The 19,109-nt window shown below is 43.7% G+C and overlaps 1 protein-coding gene across 1 annotated transcript; it reads left to right on the top strand.

Moving 5' to 3' along the window:
• Positions 1 to 5,365: 5,365 nt before the first annotated feature.
• UCHL1 (ubiquitin C-terminal hydrolase L1) lies at positions 5,366 to 17,660 on the top strand. The gene is made up of 9 exons (XM_079796853.1): positions 5,366 to 5,501; positions 5,619 to 5,630; positions 6,079 to 6,207; positions 9,081 to 9,231; positions 11,348 to 11,433; positions 11,513 to 11,560; positions 12,886 to 12,952; positions 13,825 to 13,883; positions 17,264 to 17,660. Exons 1-9 carry the CDS (start codon positions 5,469 to 5,471, stop codon positions 17,348 to 17,350), a joined length of 672 nt encoding a protein of 223 aa, XP_079652979.1. The 5' UTR covers positions 5,366 to 5,468; the 3' UTR covers positions 17,351 to 17,660.
• The last annotated feature ends 1,449 nt before the right edge of the window (positions 17,661 to 19,109 follow it).

Below are 19,109 nucleotides of genomic sequence, written 5' to 3'. Positions count from 1 at the left end.
TCCTGTTTCATTTCCCCCATGGAATGATGCACTGGGCACGGTCAGGTGGATCAATGTAGATGTAGATGTAGATGTAGATGTGGGAGTCATTTCACTGTTGAGGGAGTCCAGGAACAAAAGATTTCAATAGTTTTATGGACACTGGGTCAGGGTCAGGGTGAGGGGAAAGAGCTAGGAGTGGAAAAGTACTGAGGCCGCCTGAGTAAAAGTGTCTTCTAGGTTTTCCCCCTCTGCCCCCATGAGGAGGCCTCAGCAGAGGCAGCTGAAGATCTCTGCCCGGGCTCAGATAGAGAGACCTAGAGATGAAGGCTCTGGGACTGGGAATGTATGTGAAAGAGCATGACTTGTTAGAGGGGGCCCAGTCCTTGACTGCAACTCCCCTCCGAGGCTGCGCTGCATTGGTGTGCCCAGATCTGGGGCGGGGAGGGCACTTCCCCAGGAGGTGTGCCAGGCGAAGCCTTTGTCATGGCCTGCGGTCATGCCTGAAAAATCACACATAGGTTTTAACCAGAAACCATACTCCTCCCTATATTGTGGGTTTGACTTATAAACAATTGAGAAAGGGGGGTTCATGGTGATGGTGGGTTTATTTATTTTCCCCTGTGGTCCTATTAATTTTTGTTTTGCACATTTGAGGCTACTTTATTAGGAGCACACAATTTTAGAATTGTTATATCTTCCTGGTAAATTCAATAAGCATACTGATGCCCTCTATCTCTAACAATGTTTTTGCTTAACAATGCTGAAATTAATATAGTGTTATACTAGGTTTCTTTGTTGTTGTTTTTTTCCTGAAAAGCTTGTCCCCTTCCCTTTATTTTCATCTTGCCATATCTGTATGCTTTAAAATGTCCCTTAAAAATAGCAGTTATCTAGATTTAAAAAATCAAATTTGATAAAACATTAAAGTTTAGTCCATTAATATTTAGTATGATTTTTAATGTGGACTTTTTCTACTTTTTTTTTTGTCCTGTCTTACTTTGTTATTCTTATTTGCCCTAGATTTTCTATGCTTTCTATTTTCTTATTTTGCCATTTGGGAGGCTGTTTTTTCTTTCCTTTTCTATTTATCTCTAATTATTTGAACTTAGATAATTTTTCCTTTATTAATTCCCCTTGAGATGTTACCATGACTATTTAACTTAACAAAGTCTAAAGCTAAATAATTTCTTAGCTTCTGCCAGAAAGTAAAGGGACCTTAGAATACTCTTATTCTCATGACACTTCCTTTCATCACACATATCATTATGTAGAACAGTATTTAGCACTATTCTATTAATACCCCAAATTAGATATTATTATTATACACAAATATTACTTATTTGGATTTACATACAGACTTCCACTGAATATTATTTTAATCCTTTTTTTCAGACTACCTACTGAATTATTTTCTTTCTTTATATCCTTTAGAAGTTTCTTTGCATAGGTAGGTTTCTAGGTAGTAAATTCAGCTTCTGTTTATAAGTACATTTTTTTCACCTTTGCTTTTGAAAGATAGTTTTGGTGAATATGAAATTCAAGGATGGTGGTTATTTTCTCTCAACAATGGAGGTATTATTCCACTATTATTCCACATTTCTTCCTGGTATATTTATAGACTTAAATTTTGTTCCTGCTTATCCTATTCCTCATATACCAATCTCCTGGTAAAAGGAAATGTGTAACAAATATCTCTAAAGCACCTTCATAAATAAATTTTAACTGATAAATCTTGTTTATTATATCCTAGTGACATTTTAAAAGTCTAATGGCTAAAATTAAAGAATTAGAGATAAAAGTAGACTTAACTCAAACTTTCATATGATTTGGTCTGTGTATCTCTTTTCTGCTGCTCAAGGTCCTTGCTATGTCAAAATTGGGAGAAATCGTAGAGTTCATAAAATTTTACTGTTCAGGAAGCTGAAATACAGAGAGGTTAGTTAACCTGCCTATGTTTACACCATTGGTGGCTGATCCAGGCTCACCAAAGCCCTCTGATTTCTAATATTACAATTGCACAAGAATAGTAACTGAGGGATGCTAGGGCAGGATGACATGTACCACTAATGATATGCATGCAGTACCAATAGAGGAGTCCAGAACTACTGTAGGTAGAAAGGGATTTAATACAGGGAATCGGGTGTTTACAAAACCACTGGAAGTGCTGAAGGACTAACCTTGGGGATGAGCTTTCAGGATTGACTCCCTAACATTGTGGAATGGACCTGCCAAGGATATTCAAATCTCTATCGGACCCACAGATTGAGAACCACTAGCAGGGTCACCTAAGACCATTGGAAAACACAGATATTTACATTACGATTCTTAACAGTAGCAAAATTACAGTTATGAAGTAGCAATGAAAATAATTTTATGGTTGGGGGTCACCACAACATGAGGAACTGTATTAAAGGGTCGCGGCATGAGAAAGGTTGAGAACCACTAGTGATCAGAATCACAAGAAGGTAGTTTCCAAAGGGTCTATCCTAAATCTTCACTATTACTAGAAAAATAATACTTATGATAAAAAAACATTCTATTGCTGGCGAATTAGAAGTGGTATCTTTATTTATGAAGGACAACTTATTCATTGATTTTATTTCTCCACCTATAACAGGTCTGCTCCATGTTTACCCTAAATATTTAATTGATTTAAAAAAATGTTTTTCCTTCTGTTTCTTATGTATTCATTTTAAATGATTAAAATCAAAATGTTATGACTTTTCACTTGATATTTTTTCATATTCATATTATATAACCCATTGTATTACATAACTATATTGTATGTAAAGTAATAAAATATTATTTTTATAACCATAGAATCAAGAAAAAAGTGAATATGAAGGTCAACTGTTCTATGATAATTGACATGCAGAGCTTCACACATATCTCTACTGAATTTTTAACAGCTTTATTGAGATATTCACCTATTTAAAGATTTTTAGTATAATCATAGAAGTGTACAAACATCATCAAAAATCTCTATTAAATTTCATCACTTTATTTTAAACTCAATTTTCTAAATCTCATAATTTGGATTGCTTATTCTTACTTTCATGCTGTAATAAAACTGAATGATACAGGGTGAAAACCATGGCCAGGTGGCTGCAGGTTGAGATTACTCTGTTCAGTAGAATAATTTAAATAAGCTGTAAAACCACCCCAACTATAATATCAATTGACACCAACCCAGGCATCATGAAGAATACAATGAGTAATGTTTTGCTTGTGTAGCTAGTAACCACTAAGGAAAAGGAGGTAAGTGCTGGCTGACATAATTTGTTCTAAATGCAACCATTCTGTTTTTGTTTTTTTTCCTTAATGGTTCACAAATGATGAGTCCTAAAATTTGGCTAATGACTGATATAAAATCTGGCCTGTGGTTTCAGCAATGCATCCCCCCTTTTTTAAAGATCAGTATGAGGTTTGGTCATGTCCAGTCTCTGGCATTGCCTTGTAAGCAGGGAGTGATTTAATTGTTTTAGTCATTGCTCTGATGTTTCCTGGCACATAGTAGGCACTCAATTTAAATATTTATTGAGTGGATGCCTTGAACAGAGATTTCTCATAGTGTTTTCATGACCACTTTTTCTATTTATTTTGTCCACCTGTCCATCAGCCCTTATCTTAAACGTCACTCACTTTAGGAAGCCTTCCTGATCCCCTGCACGAGGGTAGATGCACCTGAGCTCTACTCCTTTTGACACCACTCTTATTATTGATACAATCTCCATGAGGGAACTTTCCATGTTTATTTACTGTTTTCACCTTTATATCCCCAATTCCATGTTCAGTGCCCATCACACAGTAGGTGGTTAATCAGTCAGTATGTGTTGAATAAATGAAGTAAATTGGGATGTAATTTGTCTCTGTTGGAAGGTAAGAACTCATTCAACACAGCCAGGTGTTCTTGTACTTACCTAGTCACCTGTCTTGACTTTCAAGCTATTGTCTTCCCCCGCCCCCCAAAAAACAACTTTATTGAGGCATAATTTACATATCATAAAATTCATTCACTAAATTCTTCGTATTATTTTTCCTCTCATTTTCTGTGTGAAGTTCATTTTTCGGATGGGTAAAATGGGGACAAAATACAAGTGGAATGTAGTGAAACCTTGGAGAATGTGCTCCTAGAGCCCAGTTTACTAGGGCGTACTTCTGTTTCACTTTTCTATTGTGATCATCAGCACATAACGCCTTTATGCCTTGGTTTCTGAGCTGCAAAACTGCACTATTAAGAGTTTTGTCATTGGGTACTCTAAGGATTAAGTGAAATGGCATGCAAAAGATCTGATGCACTGTAGAGAGGTAATAACACCAACAATGTAGATTCCCTCCTTCTCTTTGTTATCTTATTAACCTTGGACTCCCCACCCCTAACAGGAGGTCTGCTCTTTCACCATCATCATTATTTTGTTCTAAGCACATTTTAAAAAAAAATACCCGACCTTCTTCCTTCCTTAGTATTTCTGCAAATCCCACTTCGTGCGGAGGTTTAGCTTTCCTGGCACAATTCTTAGAGATTTTCCTCCCTCTTTTTATTCAACCGTTGGCATACGCTTTTCCTCTCCATCTTTTTAATAGGCTGGTAGGAAAAACAAACCCCACCTGAGATCATTAGAGAACAGGGGTCTCTTTAGTTGCCATTCCCCTTCTTAGTCACTGTATTTTATTTTGAACTCGGAATTTTATCTTTCAAAGCCTCCATTCTTTTCACAGATGTTTTTCTTTTCACTAGTACATCCTTTCGTCTGGAAATCATATCTGTTTTCCCCAAGTCTCCCCCACCTCCTGATGCTCCGTGTGCTTGCTATATTGCCCTCACATCCCCCAGGTTTCCACAGCTTCCACATGACCACACCATTCCTCCCAGGGAGTAACATGACATCAGCATTACTAATGCAGTATCTGTTCTATTCCAGACTATGTTTTATTCTAGTCCGTCAATTCAAGGACGAAATTCGGTTCTGGTCTGATTTAACATGGAGGATGAAATTGTCTAAGGTCAAATGCAAACTGCTGCGAGATTTGGGAAACACATTTATATTCATATTAAATATAGACCTGTTGAATTTGAGCTTTTTTTTCTCAACGCTTCAGAAGCCCCGAGATTCCAGGTAATTGGAATGGCAGAAAGGTAGAGTTTCCAGAAACTTCGCAAAAAATTAGACTCGGTCAAAAGGACTGTTCCATACGCTCAGGGAGCGCCCAGCAACAAATGCATCGCCACCACCACCGGATTATCTCACCAGCAAGTGAGGCTGCAAGGTTTGGGGGCCCGGCCGAACCACTCCGCCCTGCGCAGAGGGGGGGTTCGCGCCCGTTTTGCGGAGACTGGCGGTTTCCCCCGCTGTTGGTGTTGCCCCGACCCCCCTGCGCAGGCACCCACAGTGCGTCAGGCCGGCGCTTTATAGCGGCAGCCTGGGCGGCTCCGCTGGCTGTTTTTCCTCTTCTCCGGTCGCCGGTCTCACCTGTGGTCCGCGAAGATGCAGCTCAAACCCATGGAAATCAACCCCGAGGTGAGCGTCAGGTGCATCGCGGCCCCGGGAGCGCTTGGGCTGAGGGTCAGCCCACGCCGGGCGGCCGGATCGCTGACCGGTTTTATTTGTGTGTTTTCCTTTGCATTTGTCTTTCAGATGCTGAACAAAGTGAGTGGCATCTCGCGTTGTCCCTGTCCCCTCCCCCCACCCAGGAGAGCCGAGGCGGAGGCGGAGGCGCCCACCTGCTCCGGCGGTTTCGCAGGGACTAAGCGGCGCCCTGCGTGCTCCCGAGGAGCCGGGCTGGGCGCGGTCGGGACGCCCTCCCTCGGCCCCTGCATCGGGGGCGGGGTGGGATGCAGGCGGAGGAGGCGGCTGCACCCACCGGCGAGCGCCCGGCCGAGCCCCCGAGGGCGTGGCTGGGGCCGCGGGACTCGGGTGCTCGGGCTTCGCCGGAGCCACGTGTGGGCCGCGCTTTGTGCTGTGTCACCGCGCTGGCGGGGCGGGGGACCGGGCGGAGACTCCTCCCAGGCTCGAGTGGGGAGTCCTCCCAGGCTCCTGTGGGAGCGCTGAGGGGGTCTGTCTCCCCGAGCCTGGCCGCCGTGTCTCCTCTCTGCAGGTGCTGGCCCGGCTGGGGGTCGCCGGCCAGTGGCGCTTTGTGGACGTGCTGGGGCTGGAGGAGGACGCGCTGAGCTCGGTGCCGGCGCCCGCCTGCGCGCTGCTGCTGCTGTTCCCGCTCACCGCCCAGGTAGGGCGTGGGGCCCGGGGCGCGCGCCTCTCCCAAACCAAAATGAGGCACTGAGGGTAGACTCCAGGCTCCTCTTCCCACCTGGCCTAAGCGCCCACACCTGGCAAAACTGCCCTCTCCCTGGGGGTTGGGGCAGGGTGGGGTGGGGTGGAGGGAGGAGCCCACACCCTTGGTACCTACTCCTTGGGGCTCCTGTTGTAATAGAGCTTATTGCTCTTGCTCACCCATCCAGCCTTGCCTCAAATTTGGAAGAGAAATAATTCCAAATGATTATCCCTCAGGGAAATCCATCCTATTCATAAGCCCTTTGAACCTAGGCTTTTCTGAACCTTCCATGCCAAGGCATGGCTGGTTCTTTCCCTTTGAAAGGCTGTGTCACCTTGCTATTACATGGAGGGGGATGGGCTTGCCTAAAGCACATGAAAACAATAGGTTCTTTAATTCTCCGCTTCCACTGCCTGGGTCTCGCCCATGGTCTCAGGGAATTCTTCCCACTCTTCCACTTTCTACAACATGCACACTTGGGTTTTAGCCTCACCAGTGTGCTCTTGCAAAAAGCTTAATCATTTTGTATATGGTTCCTGTACGGGAACCTCCTTCCACCTCTCTTAGCCTCTTTCCTCTCTGACCCTGTGGGTAAATGAAATAGGTGGGCATTAGAGCAGTCTTGGAAATACCTTTTCATTTCCCTTTAGATGGTCTTCCTCCTACAAGTGTGCATCAAAGACTGAGCATCAGATATAAAAAAGGTAGCTGGGATAATTGTTGTCTTGCGATGTATGGAATTCCACTAATCGGCATGGTATTGTCTATATCTCCTATTGCTGTCACTTGACCCCTGATTTGGGAGTGGTTGAACATTTCCTGTAACAAAACTTGAGCCATTCGCATTTGGGGCATCATTCCACACACAGAGTGAGTTGAAGCACCAGCCTGAAGTCTGGGTGTTCTAGAAGCATCCTCTGCATAAATTAGGCCCTATGGGAAGTTCCAGGTGTTCCTCCTATAAATGGGTTAAACGCCCTTATTAAAACGGTTAGGATATTCCCAGTGACATGTTTTTTATTGGCAACGCTTTTACTTAGGTGAAAACGGAGCTGCCCAAAATTGCACGTCTCATTAACGTCTCTGTTGGCCAAATGAAATGCAATCTCCTCTTATTTGAGCCCCTCACAGCTTTCTTGCTAGAGGAACCATGATGACTCGGAGGTTTTGAGCAGCTCTCCTACACCAGGCCTCTGGGAGGCAGTGGCGCAGCAGGCTTGTCTTTCAAAAGCCCACACTGATCTCCTTTTGCTGGATCAAGTGGTTCTTGTTAGAGAACGTTGTGGTTTGAACATTTTATGTTTGAAAGAGCTCAATAACTAGTTTTTTTTAGCTCCAGTTCAGTCTGTCAGATTTATTGAGCACCCATTCTGCGATACAAAACACCTACTGGGCTAAACACTAAAGCAAATTCAAAGAAAAGTTTAGGTTCTGTAGCTTGACTTCCAAAGTTGATTTAGAAAGCACTTAATTTTGTCTAAGAGAGTATTATTAAATCCTAAATGGACCACTGTAAAATATTAACGTTAAGTGATAATGAATATTTCAGTAAGGGTATCCACGCAAGAGCTCAAACAACCCTAAAGGATGTGCTATCCCATTTTAAAATGTTTAACCTAGAAAAGTGAAAAGCCTTAATAGTCAATGAGTCACTTAATTTAAGGATCTAGTGGATACATGGCGCTAGAACTTCCTACGAGTTGGAGTTAAAAGTTGATTTTGTGGGACAAGAGATCACGTTCCTCTGCTGGTGCCATGGAGAAGGCCTAAATTTCAGTTCCATGTACAGTAAGGGAAGGCTGCTAGGATTGGAAATATTTTGTCTGAATTACACTGGTTATGGGGACTAATGTTTCTGTAGCATTAGCACTCTGCTGTTAGCTGAGAAGTCATACCTGTAAGGTCTTGAACACTTGCTAGCGAAAGGTTCGGACAAGCCCACTGAGTGACTGTACAAAGAGCGAATGGATGTTTTGGGAAAAATTGACTTCCTGATCTATACCCTCTTCCTCACCTGCCATTGCTCATCTGTCCACAAACGGGACAGCTGGCAAGGACAAACAAGTGTCACATCTTCCTTTTGTAGGATGGGGAGGAGTTTTTGTGAAATCGCAGCCAGCACCCTAAGCCAGTTGTTTTTCCTTTAAAAAAAGGGAGAGGGAGTCATAAATGTCTTTAAATTGTGCCTTTACGTTAAGGCTTGTATTGTTTTTAAAGAGAGGTATGTATACTAGTACTTGGATAGAACAGAAGTAGAATGGTAAAGAATAGTGGGCTGTAAACTGGCTGGTATTCTTGGCTGTTCCATTAACCAAAGCTTGATTGGGATGCCCATGTGAAAGATAGTCGTTGTTGGTATTAAGGGAAGGAAACTCGTTGGCTCTTTACATTTCTATTTAAGATCCTTAGCTTATAGAATGAACGTGTCTGTTTTTTAACTTTGTGACATCATCCACTTCCAGCTAAAAGGCTGCGGTGGTGTCTAGACAGGCCTTGGGCAATATCCAAGGCCATTACTGCACTGCAGCATCAGGGTGGAGTCTCAGAACCTCTCAGAACCCCACGGGCTGGTGGGGGTGTGAGGGACAGGCAGGCCATTGCCTTGGCGCCGAGAGTCGGCCAACTTTCTTAAAAGGCCTGAGAGTAAATCTTTCAGGCTTGAGGGCCATGTGGTCTCTGTCCTGGGCGTTGGCTGGCGTGTAGAAAGAACCAAGGCTCCTGGTCACACATCCTATTTGTGTTTCCATTTAGGTGGTAGAACTTACTGCGCTACCATCTGTCTTTGCATTTTTATTTTGGGATATTAGCATGTTTTTTTACATTGACAGCATGAGAACTTCAGGAAAAAACAGATTGAAGAACTTAAGGGACAAGAAGTCAGTCCTAAAGTGTACTTCATGAAGCAGACCATTGGGAACTCCTGTGGTACCATTGGACTTATACATGCGGTGGCCAATAATCAGGACAAACTGGAATTTGGTAAGTGTGAGTTTTGAGACCCGTCATCCTCTAGTTGACCTCTTGTTAACCATCAGTCTTCACTCCCAAATCCCCAGTGGTCTGTTCAGCAAACATGTTGCCTTCAACATTTTTGCAGCCTACTTATCCAGATATAATCTGTGGGTGAGTTCTTGTTTTCTCTGTTTCAAGGGAAGGAAACTCATTTTCTAAGAAGTGTAATTTGGCTGCTTCCACCTGGAGAGGAAAAGGGAGTGGTTCAGTTTTGTACTGTTGCTCTGCATGTGCTCTTCATTTGTACAAAGCTTAGATGAGTGTCAGGTGAAGGATAAAGAACACTTGAGGGCCAATTATTATTGTAATTCCCCTGTGTTTACTTCTCAGTGATCCTGCAGAATGAGAGATGGTGTTAAGCCCTGAAACATCAACAGTTAGGACCTGTCTTTCATGGTACCGTGTTTCATAATAATAACAGGAGAGAACCAAACAGCTTAGAGCAGCGGTCACCAACCGGTGGTCTGTGGGGTCCGAAAGGTTGGCGACTGCTGGCTTAGAGCAGCTGGGTGCAGACAGTGAAGGTTCCCGCAGAGAGGCACAGCAGCAGGCCGCAACTCTGAAAGGATTCAGCTGTGAACAAAGTCAGGTCAGGTGCTTGAGCCCACCTTCCATGGGTGCTGTGGAGGATGTAGAAGAAATGAGTGGGGCTCAGCCCTAAAGCTTGTCAGAGGCACAATTAGTAGCACTAGAATGTGTTAAAATACATGGCTATTATGTCTGATTTAGGCCAAGCGTCAGCAAACTTTCTCCAAAGGCCTGAGAGTAAATCTTTCAGGCTTGAGGGCCATATGGTCTCTGTCCTTGTTGTGCAAAAATCAGCCATCGACACAGATATGAACCAATGGATGTGGCTGTGTTCCAGCAGAACTTTATTTACAAAAATAAGGTAGCAATCTGATTTCGACAGTAGGTGGGGTGGTTAAGAACGGAATAATTTCGGCTAATAGTCCACACGGTTGCTTAGAGCAGGTCAAATACTTCTTCTTACAAGGAAAGTGTGGCCAAGACTATAATACTGATACACTTTTGCAATTAAAAATAAAATAATAAAAATCACCTGCCTGGCCGTAAACATCCAGATCTTCTAGAAGTTGCTTTTCCAAATATTGACTTGACGGAGCTGTGTTAGGCAGCTGCAGCTTGATCCTTTCTAGTTCTTCCGCAGTGGGTCTCACTTTATGTAGACTGCTGTGTTCTTGAGATTAGCAAAGGCACCGGGATTTTTTTGTAACCGTGGTCATGATGGTGCTAAAGGCTTAATCTGAACCACAGCCCTCCTCATAAAGTGAAGAGGATTCCATCACTTCCAAATCTTGAATAGTACCAATTTAATACATTTACTTTTTTAAAGTTTAGAGCTGAAAGGTCAAGTTGAGGTCTTTTTGACATTTTAAGTTTTTCTTGATCTAGCTGGGTAGTCAGTGTCTCCTAGACTTATCCGACCTGAGCAACGACTAAACACTTGGGTTAATCATCAGTGGTCAGCTGTCAACTCTCTCTCTAGACCGGACTATGTGGCCCTTTACATTTCCATTTAAGACCCTTAGGTTAATGTCTATCCTGGATAACGGTATTACTAAGCTTGCACTTTCTACCCTGAAAGAAAAAATCTTGGTTGAGAACTGGTTAATTAGATTAGATTGTTATTGTTACATCATGTTCGCAATTCACATTAATTGTGCATTGCCAGGTGCTGTAGATACAGCAACCGATAAGACAGTTTCATTTTATGGCACCAAAAAGCTCACAGATACATGTTACCAATGGATAAGTGCTGTAACAAAGTGATGATAAGAGATAGAGAGATGAATATGAGATGGGAGGTGAAGGGAGCTGGGGAGTGGCCAGGAGCAGAGGAAAGCTTGGCACATGAGGAATGGAGAGTTCTCGGGCTCGAGTGCAGTGACAAGGGAGTGGTGGGAAAGAGTCTGGGGCAGATGGTACAGCCCACCCACGTCCTTGGAGGCCATAGTAAAAATTCAGGTCGCTCAACATGACTGGCTGCAATAGTTTAAATCAATAAATGTGCACCCGTTTGCATTATTTTATCTATACTCATATTTGTATTCTTTTTTTAAAGAGGATGGCTCAGTCCTGAAACAGTTTCTTTCTGAAACGGAGAAGTTGTCCCCGGAAGACAGAGCAAAATGCTTTGAAAAGAATGAGGTAGGAAGAGAACTTCCAGAGCATCACGTTTTCGGTAACTCGGGAAGATTTTGTGCTAAGCGTTCTCTCTTGTCTGCAGGCCATTCAGACAGCCCATGACGCTGTGGCCCAGGAAGGCCAGTGTCGGGTAAGTGCAAGTACCAATCAGAGCCAGGCTGCCCAGGTGCCACCTGTGTTTTCCCTAAAATATGTGGAGTGACCTCTTACTGGGACACAGCAAATGTTGTTTTCCACCCATGGCCAGTTAACGCCGAAAAATCCTACTGGCACAATGCTTTGACCAGACCTGTTTATAAGAATTGGCTCTCAGAAATCCAATTGGCGGTTGGCATAACCTTGAGTAAATTCAGGCTGATAGTATTTTGTTTACATCCAAATGAGTAACACCCCACCTAGTAATTGAGCACGTCAGATATTCTTCTCACAGACTGTTGGGTATAGTAAGATACACAAACAAGGACTGACAATTTCCGGAAGGCTTATGTACCATTAATCTGCACAGAGCCTTCTAGTCAAATGTTAAATTAGATTTAAGTCAGCTACACTGCCTCGATAAATGATAGTTTGCTCTGCCACTTTCTCGTCTTGACCTTGGATGAGATACTTACCTTCCGTAAGCCTTAATTTTCTCTTCAGTAAAAAGCAAGTCAGCTCTGACAGCTACAGTCTATCTACTTTACTGCGCTTAGATTAGAGCCTAATGTTTAGGAAATACATAAATGTTACCTATAATAATTTTAAAAATACACAAGCAAGCCTGGCCTCTGTGGCTCAGTGTTTGAGTGTTGGCCTATGAACCAGGAGGTCAGGGCTTGATTCCTGGCACATGCCTGGGTTGCGGGCTCGATTCCCAGTAGGGGGCAGTGCAGGAGGCAGTTGATCAATGATTCTCTCTCGTCATTAATGTTTCTATCTCTTTCTCTCCCTTCCTCCCTGAAATCAATAAAAAACATTAAAATTAGAAAAAAATATATATACATACACAAGCAAGTTGGTTCAAGCATATTATACTTATTTATTACATATTACATGTTTTAAGTTTTTTTTTAATCCTCACCCGAGGGGGGTGGAATAAAATTATATATATATATGTGTGTGTGTGTGTGTGTGTGTGTGTATATATATATATATATATATATATTATATATTTTTTAATCCTTACCCGAAGTTATTTTTCCATTTATTTTTTGAGAGAGGGAAAGACAGAAATATTGATGTGAGAAACACATCGATTGGTTGCCTCCTGTATGAGCCCCAACCAGGGCCAGGGTGGAGCCTGCAACCGAGGTCCGTGCCCTTGACTGGAATCGAACCCAGGACCCTTCAGTCCTCAGGCCGACGCTCTATCCACTGGGCAAAACCGGCTAGGGCTATATTACGTTTATTTTTAACAAATTACGTTCTGCTTTATAAAATACTCATTTCCAAAAAAAATTTCTTGGCTCTCTCCAGGTAGATGACAAAGTGAACTTTCACTTTATCCTGTTCAACAACGTGGATGGCCACCTCTATGAACTTGGTACGTTTCGCTCCATTTTTGGACTCTAATACAGTTTCGTTCTTTCATACTTACTTCCTTTTGCAGTATTGACATGTAACTTTATATCATTGTCTATGAAGTCAGAACAACAGGGCATTCCCATGGGGGAACTTAACCCTTTGTGCTGCCCAGCCCTTCCCTTTGGGCAACTGACCTGCCAAATGATGGCTCTAGTCAGACCGGTAACGAGACCAGTCCAGCACCAGTCAAGGCGGGAGTGTTCAGTGTTTCTTCTCACTTCTCCGCTGCAGCACTGTCCGCATAGGATCTCTGGCATCATCCTTTTCAGACAGGGAATGCTTTGGGGAAAAGATAAATGCCTAACTATGACCTTGTTAGTGTAAAATGGATTTGTACATGTGGGGTGATTTCTGTTCACGGGTATATGGCAACAAGAAAGATGATCCATCTTGTAAAAGTCGTCCTCATTGTATTCATGGAGAAAGCTGTGTTGTCTCACGTCCAGGCACTGCCTCTGAGTAGATAGCTCACCGGCAGTCATTGAGGGGCACATCTCCAGGGGCCCGGCCTGCCTCCACCTTCCTGCACCTTAGAGACCTGCACCTTCCTGCCTTTTGCTCTGGGTCCTTCCCAGGGGATGGGGCCCAAGTCCTTCAGTGAGGGTGGCTGGATTGGGCTATGATCTTGTTACTTGTAGGTGAGAATTGCCTGGGATGGATTATCCACGAGCACTTGAACCTCCTTCCCAGCATGTTGCTTTATAACTAGGCTTTCTTTGTGGGAGTGGCAATGGTATTTGGAAGAATCTAAACCCCCCCCTTTAGGCTGGACAAGCACAGTAGCCAGAACACGTGCATAGAAAATTGACTCGCCTGGCTTCTTTGTTGTAGATGGACGAATGCCTTTTCCGGTGAACCACGGCACCAGCGCAGAGGACTCGCTGCTGCAGGTGAGCTTTGGAATCCATCCCCAGTAAGGCCGCGTGTCTTTAGCCAACTGTCTGTTGTAAAGTGCTAACACTTTTTCAGTACAGCCAGCAGCAATCACCCGAGTTAATAGCATTCTTTGGGGCTTAAAGATCATTTTAGTAATCCTACCTACCTTATTGTATAGCAAGTGGATTTAACCAGGATCCTTCAGAGCAGCCCTGACTAACCTGTGTCGTGTGCCGTCTCTAGCCCACAGTGAGACTCAGCCTGAAAGGCAGGGCTCTGCCTCTTTGTGGGATTAAGGTGACCATTGTCCTCTTGCCAGATTACATCATAGCTAATGACTCGTGGAACAGCCTTTCCTGAGCCTTTCCTCATCCGTCCCGGGCTGCTGGATTTGGGTCAGTTTTGTAGGTAGTGTATTATGGATTCTGGTTAGGCAGTTAATTTCAGGAGCATTTTCTTCCCACTTGGTCCGCTGTTAATAGGATGAGAGAAGCAGATTGAAAACATGCCTGACAAGAACTTTTAAGATCCAGGATCACAGTGTAACCATCCCCGAACAAGTGACCACAGAAACCTTAGTTCTGGACCAGAGCTGGGAGGCTACTCTAGGCCTATTCACCCTGAAAACGAGTCTCCACAGTTGAATCAGTTTGCTGTTATAAAGGGAAATGATTGTGATGAAATTAAAATGCTACTGCATTTGTAATACAGCTAGTCCTTTTTTTTAGCACTTGCTGTGTGCAGACTGGGGGTTGACAGAATTTTTCAGACAGAAGATGCTTTAGCTTTGGGTGGCATATGGCCCATTGCAAATATGCAATTCTGCTGTGACAGCTCCAGAGCAGCCCATAGACAATGGATAAATGAATGTGTGTGGCTGTTGCACTGAAACTTGAGTCACAAAAACAGGCAGCAGGCCGGATTTGGTGCCCAGGCTGCAGTTTGCTGACCCCTGAACTAGGTGCTCTTCTAAGTGACTTGGAGTTCTTATGCAATCCTTCTAAGGATACTGGGAGGCAGGTATTATTTTTCACATTTTACAGGTGAAGAAACAGGAGCAGAGGGTAAGTGATGCCCAAGGTCAGTGACTTAAATGGCAGAGCCATGGCTCCAATCTCTACAGTCTGTCTCTAGAGTCTGTATGTAGTCACTGTACGATACTGCCTTTCTAAGCAATAGACCTGTCTTTGGAACATCATAGACCTGACAACTTGGAGGTGCTGGTGGGCCAAATATGCCACTCCAGGAGGGAGGGTCACTTGCTCCAGTTGGCTGATATACACACCTGAGATCAGTGGGAGCTGATTCTTGGATTTACAGGGGTATGAGAACAGTAATATAGAATGAGAGCTAGACCTAGCGAAGCAGGATCCGGGAGATTTGCATGAGAGAGTCAGCATTTACTTATGGGAGAGAGTAAGAACAGAAGCACAATTTCTGGTCATGACCCATTTGGGGGAAAGTTTCTCCAAATAAAGCTCTGAGGTCCAGTCTGACTCATAGCTGATACTATCCTGATACCATGAAATGCACCCCCCCATGGGATACCTACGACTGTTATGTGAGGAGAATTTATGGGGTGGGGGGAAGGTAAAACTTTATTGTTCAAAAAAAATAAAACTGGTTCTAATTAGAATCTCATTTAAAAGTAAATGAATGTAAACTAGCATCTTAATTAGTGAAAATTCTTGAGTGAGGCTGGTTGTATATGATTAAAGATGTTTTAGGATCTCCAAACTTTACACAAAATTTACTTAAGCCAGTGAGAAAATACATAAACTTAACCCAAGCATTATAAACTTCAATGACTTAGGTCCAAACTCATTGTATATACTGGAGAGAATTGTCTGTTCTCCCTTTAGAGGCCCACACTTCATATTAGTTAACACTGTAGGAAAGCCCTACAGGTATGGGATTTCAGTGTCTTAAAAATTCTGACAATAAAATGTGATGCCAATCTAGACTCACTTTAGTTTTGCTAAGTGGTTTCAAAGCAGGAATGAAACTCCGCCATGGTGGATCTTTTTAAGGGCCGCACTCATTACTGAGTTGGCGATTTCTAGACTTTGGGAGCTGATATTCTGTGTCGTTGAGTATTACCTGTCCTCTTAATGGTCTGATAATTAATGGAGCTGTCTTTCAAGTGGACTCTTCACAAATTGAACACGATGATACTTATGATCCCAAGGCGTTTTTAAAACCTAGAATTTGGTAAATAGCTAATACAGACAGACTTCTGAGATATTGCGGGTTTGGTCCCTCTATGATAAAGCGAATACGGTGTCACCATAAAGCAGCTTGCAATCTTTTTGCTGGTGGAGGGTCTTGTCTTCGGTTTAGAAGTAACACATCACTTGTCTATACCTGGAAGACCCTGTATGGAAACTTTTGAAGATAACATTTAAACAAACAAACAAACAAAAAATAGCAAGAAACTGTAAAATCTGGAGCCATGACCAATGTGACTCAGCTGGGCATCGTCCCATGCACCCAAAGTTTGCCAGTTCAATTCCCGGTCAGGGCACCTGCCTTGTTGTGTGGGCCAGATTCTCCATAGGTGATGTGCAGGAGGCAGCTGATTGATTTTCCACTCTTACATCGAGAGTGCTCACTAAAGCGAAATGCAATAATCAATTTTTGTTACCAGTCTTTGTGATCTAGGTCTTAGAATTAGTAACATGTCACTTGTTTATGCCTGGAATAGCAGGTATGTAAACTTTTAAGGCTCTTTTGTAAAATGTTTACTTGGAAGAAATTTGTCTCTACTCTGGGAATTTCAGAATTATAACTTTTGTGTTTTGTTGTCAAAACCAGGCACAAGGTGGGAGGAACAGGGCATTTGGTGGGAGTAACAAAGGAGTCCAAGCTTCTGAAGTCAGATCTGTGGTGCAAGTCTGTCTCTCCCTTGACCTGATTTTCTTTTCTCTTGTCTTAAGCCCTGGGGATTTTTTAAAAATATATTTTTATTGATTTCAGAGAGGAAGGAAGATGGAGAGAGAGAGAGAAACATCAATGAGAGAGAATCATTGATCGGCTGCCTCCTGCACACCCCACACCAGGGATCGAGCCCGCAACCCTGGGTATGTGCCCTGCCGGAATTGAACTGTGACCTCCTGGTTCATAGGTTGATGCTCAACCACTGAGCCACGCCGGCCCGGCAAGCCTGGATTTTTAACCTTTTGCACTCGGATGTCGAGTGTGACTCGACACGGTTAGCATTAGAATAAAGGAATCGAGAAAAAAGCAAGCGAGTGCAAAGGGTTAAGTTTAATGGGAAGTTTACAGTTGACCAGGGTGAACTTCGAGCATTTATAGGCCTTCCTGGTACGTTCCCTTGGAAAGGTTCATTTTGAGCTGTTGCTATTTGTACATTAATGACATTCCTCCTTTTCAGGATGCTGCCAAGGTCTGCAGAGAATTCACTGAGCGTGAGCAAGGGGAAGTCCGCTTCTCTGCCGTGGCCCTCTGCAAGGCGGCCTAAAGTCCTGTGGGAAGGAACAGCTCTTCTCCCCTCTGCCCTTCACTATGGAAATACATCCCTGCCAGTGTAGTCTTAAAATGCTTGTGTTGTAGCCAACAGCCGTTCTCCTTTGGTTCTGTGGCTGTACTCTCTCTTGATCACACCCAAGCGCTCGCAGAGTTCAGCTGTCGATTGAGCAGTTTGATGTAAGCTTCAGATGGCGAAGCATTTCCCCCATTATATGTCTCGTCCCTCAATATCTAATGCTTTAAATGGCTACTTTGTTTTGTGTCTGTAAAGGCCTTGGATGTGGTTTCAATTGTTTGTCCTTATAAGGAATAAAACTTTTCTGCTGAAAAGAGAGAAGCCTAAACTGGTTTTTATTCTCTTTTGCCTTCCCCTCATTATATCCGAAATAACTTGCAGAATAATAGTGGAGGTACATATCTTCCATATAAATAACTCATACAGCGTAGGTAAGAGAATTATAAAAATATTAGAGGCCCGGTGCACGAAATTTGTGCACGGGGCGGGGGGGGGGGGGTGGGTGTCTCCTCAGCCCAGCCTGCACCCTCTCCAATCCGGGACCCCTTGGGGGATGTCGCACTGCCAGTTTAGGCCCGATCCCTGGCAGTCAGACATCCCTCTCACAATCCTGGACTGCTGGCTTCTAATCGCTTGCCTGCCTGCCTGGTTGCCCCTAACTGCCCTCCCCCCGCACACCCCACTGGCCTGATTGTCCCTCACTGCCTCTGTGTGCTGGCCTGGTCGCCCCTCACTGCCCCCTGCTGCTGGCCAGGTCACCCCCTACTGCCTCCCCTGCCAGACTGGTTGCCCCCAACTGCACCCCCCCTGCTGGCCTGGTTGCCCCCAACTGCCCCCCTCTGCTGGCCTGATCGCTGCTAACTGCCCCCGCTGCCGGCCTGGTCTCCCCCAACTGCCCTACCCTGCTGGCCTGGCCACCCCACGCAGCCTGCTTGTTCAGTCGTTTGGTCATCCCTCACCCCCCTGCTGGCCTGGTCACTCCACGTAGCCTGCTTGTTCAATCGTTTGGTCGTCCCTCACTAACCCCCCCTGCCAGCCTGGTCGTAGGCAACCATCTTGTGAGGGCATGAGGGTCAATTTGCATATTACCTCTTTATTATATAGGACTAGAGGGTAGGATCTCTAGGCCTGGCCAGCGATCAGGGCCAATCGAGGCCTTCCAGCTGCCAGCTGGGGCCTTCATTCTGCGCAGCCCCCTGGTGGTCAGTGCACGTCATGGCAAGTGATCGAACTCCTGGTCAAACTCCCAAGGGGACATTTTGCATATTAGCTTTTTATATATATAGATATAGAGATTACTGGTTTAGTGTCACTAGACGTTTTTCTATACATTTATATTACTGTGTGTATTTGCAGACTTTGAAATATTGTAAAAATATTTTAGAACAATTTTAGATTTCCAGAAAAACTAAGATATTACAGTTCCCATATACCCTTCATCCATTTCCCCCTTTGTTATCTTACATTAATGTGATGCATTTGTGGTAATTAGAAATATGTAATTATAATGAAATATCATCTCACTAATGACTAAAGCCCTTAGCTTATTCAGATTTTCTTAGTTTTTACAAAATATCCTTTTTCTTTTCATGTCTCATTCGATTCCCTGTGGCTGTGATAATTTCTCAGACTTTCCATGTTTTTGATGACCGTACCTGTTTTGAGGAGCACTAGTCAAGTATTTTGTAGCATGTCCCTCTATTAGGATTATCTGATGTTTTTCTCATAATTAGAT

Source organism: Cnephaeus nilssonii (genome assembly GCF_951640355.1).
Source record: "Cnephaeus nilssonii genome assembly, chromosome: 1".
Lineage (NCBI taxonomy): Eukaryota > Metazoa > Chordata > Mammalia > Chiroptera > Vespertilionidae > Cnephaeus > Cnephaeus nilssonii.
This window is presented reverse-complemented; position numbering and strand designations above follow the sequence as displayed.

Excerpts from the sequence above, each read along its gene's own strand:
- UCHL1 (XM_079796853.1), top strand. The coding sequence starts at position 5,469 with ATGCAGCTCAAACCCATGGAAATCAACCCCGAG. Across the intron at positions 12,953-13,824 it reads TGGCCACCTCTATGAACTTG|ATGGACGAATGCCTTTTCCG; the intron begins GTACGTTTCGCT and ends TCTTTGTTGTAG. Across the intron at positions 13,884-17,263 it reads CAGAGGACTCGCTGCTGCAG|GATGCTGCCAAGGTCTGCAG; the intron begins GTGAGCTTTGGA and ends CCTCCTTTTCAG.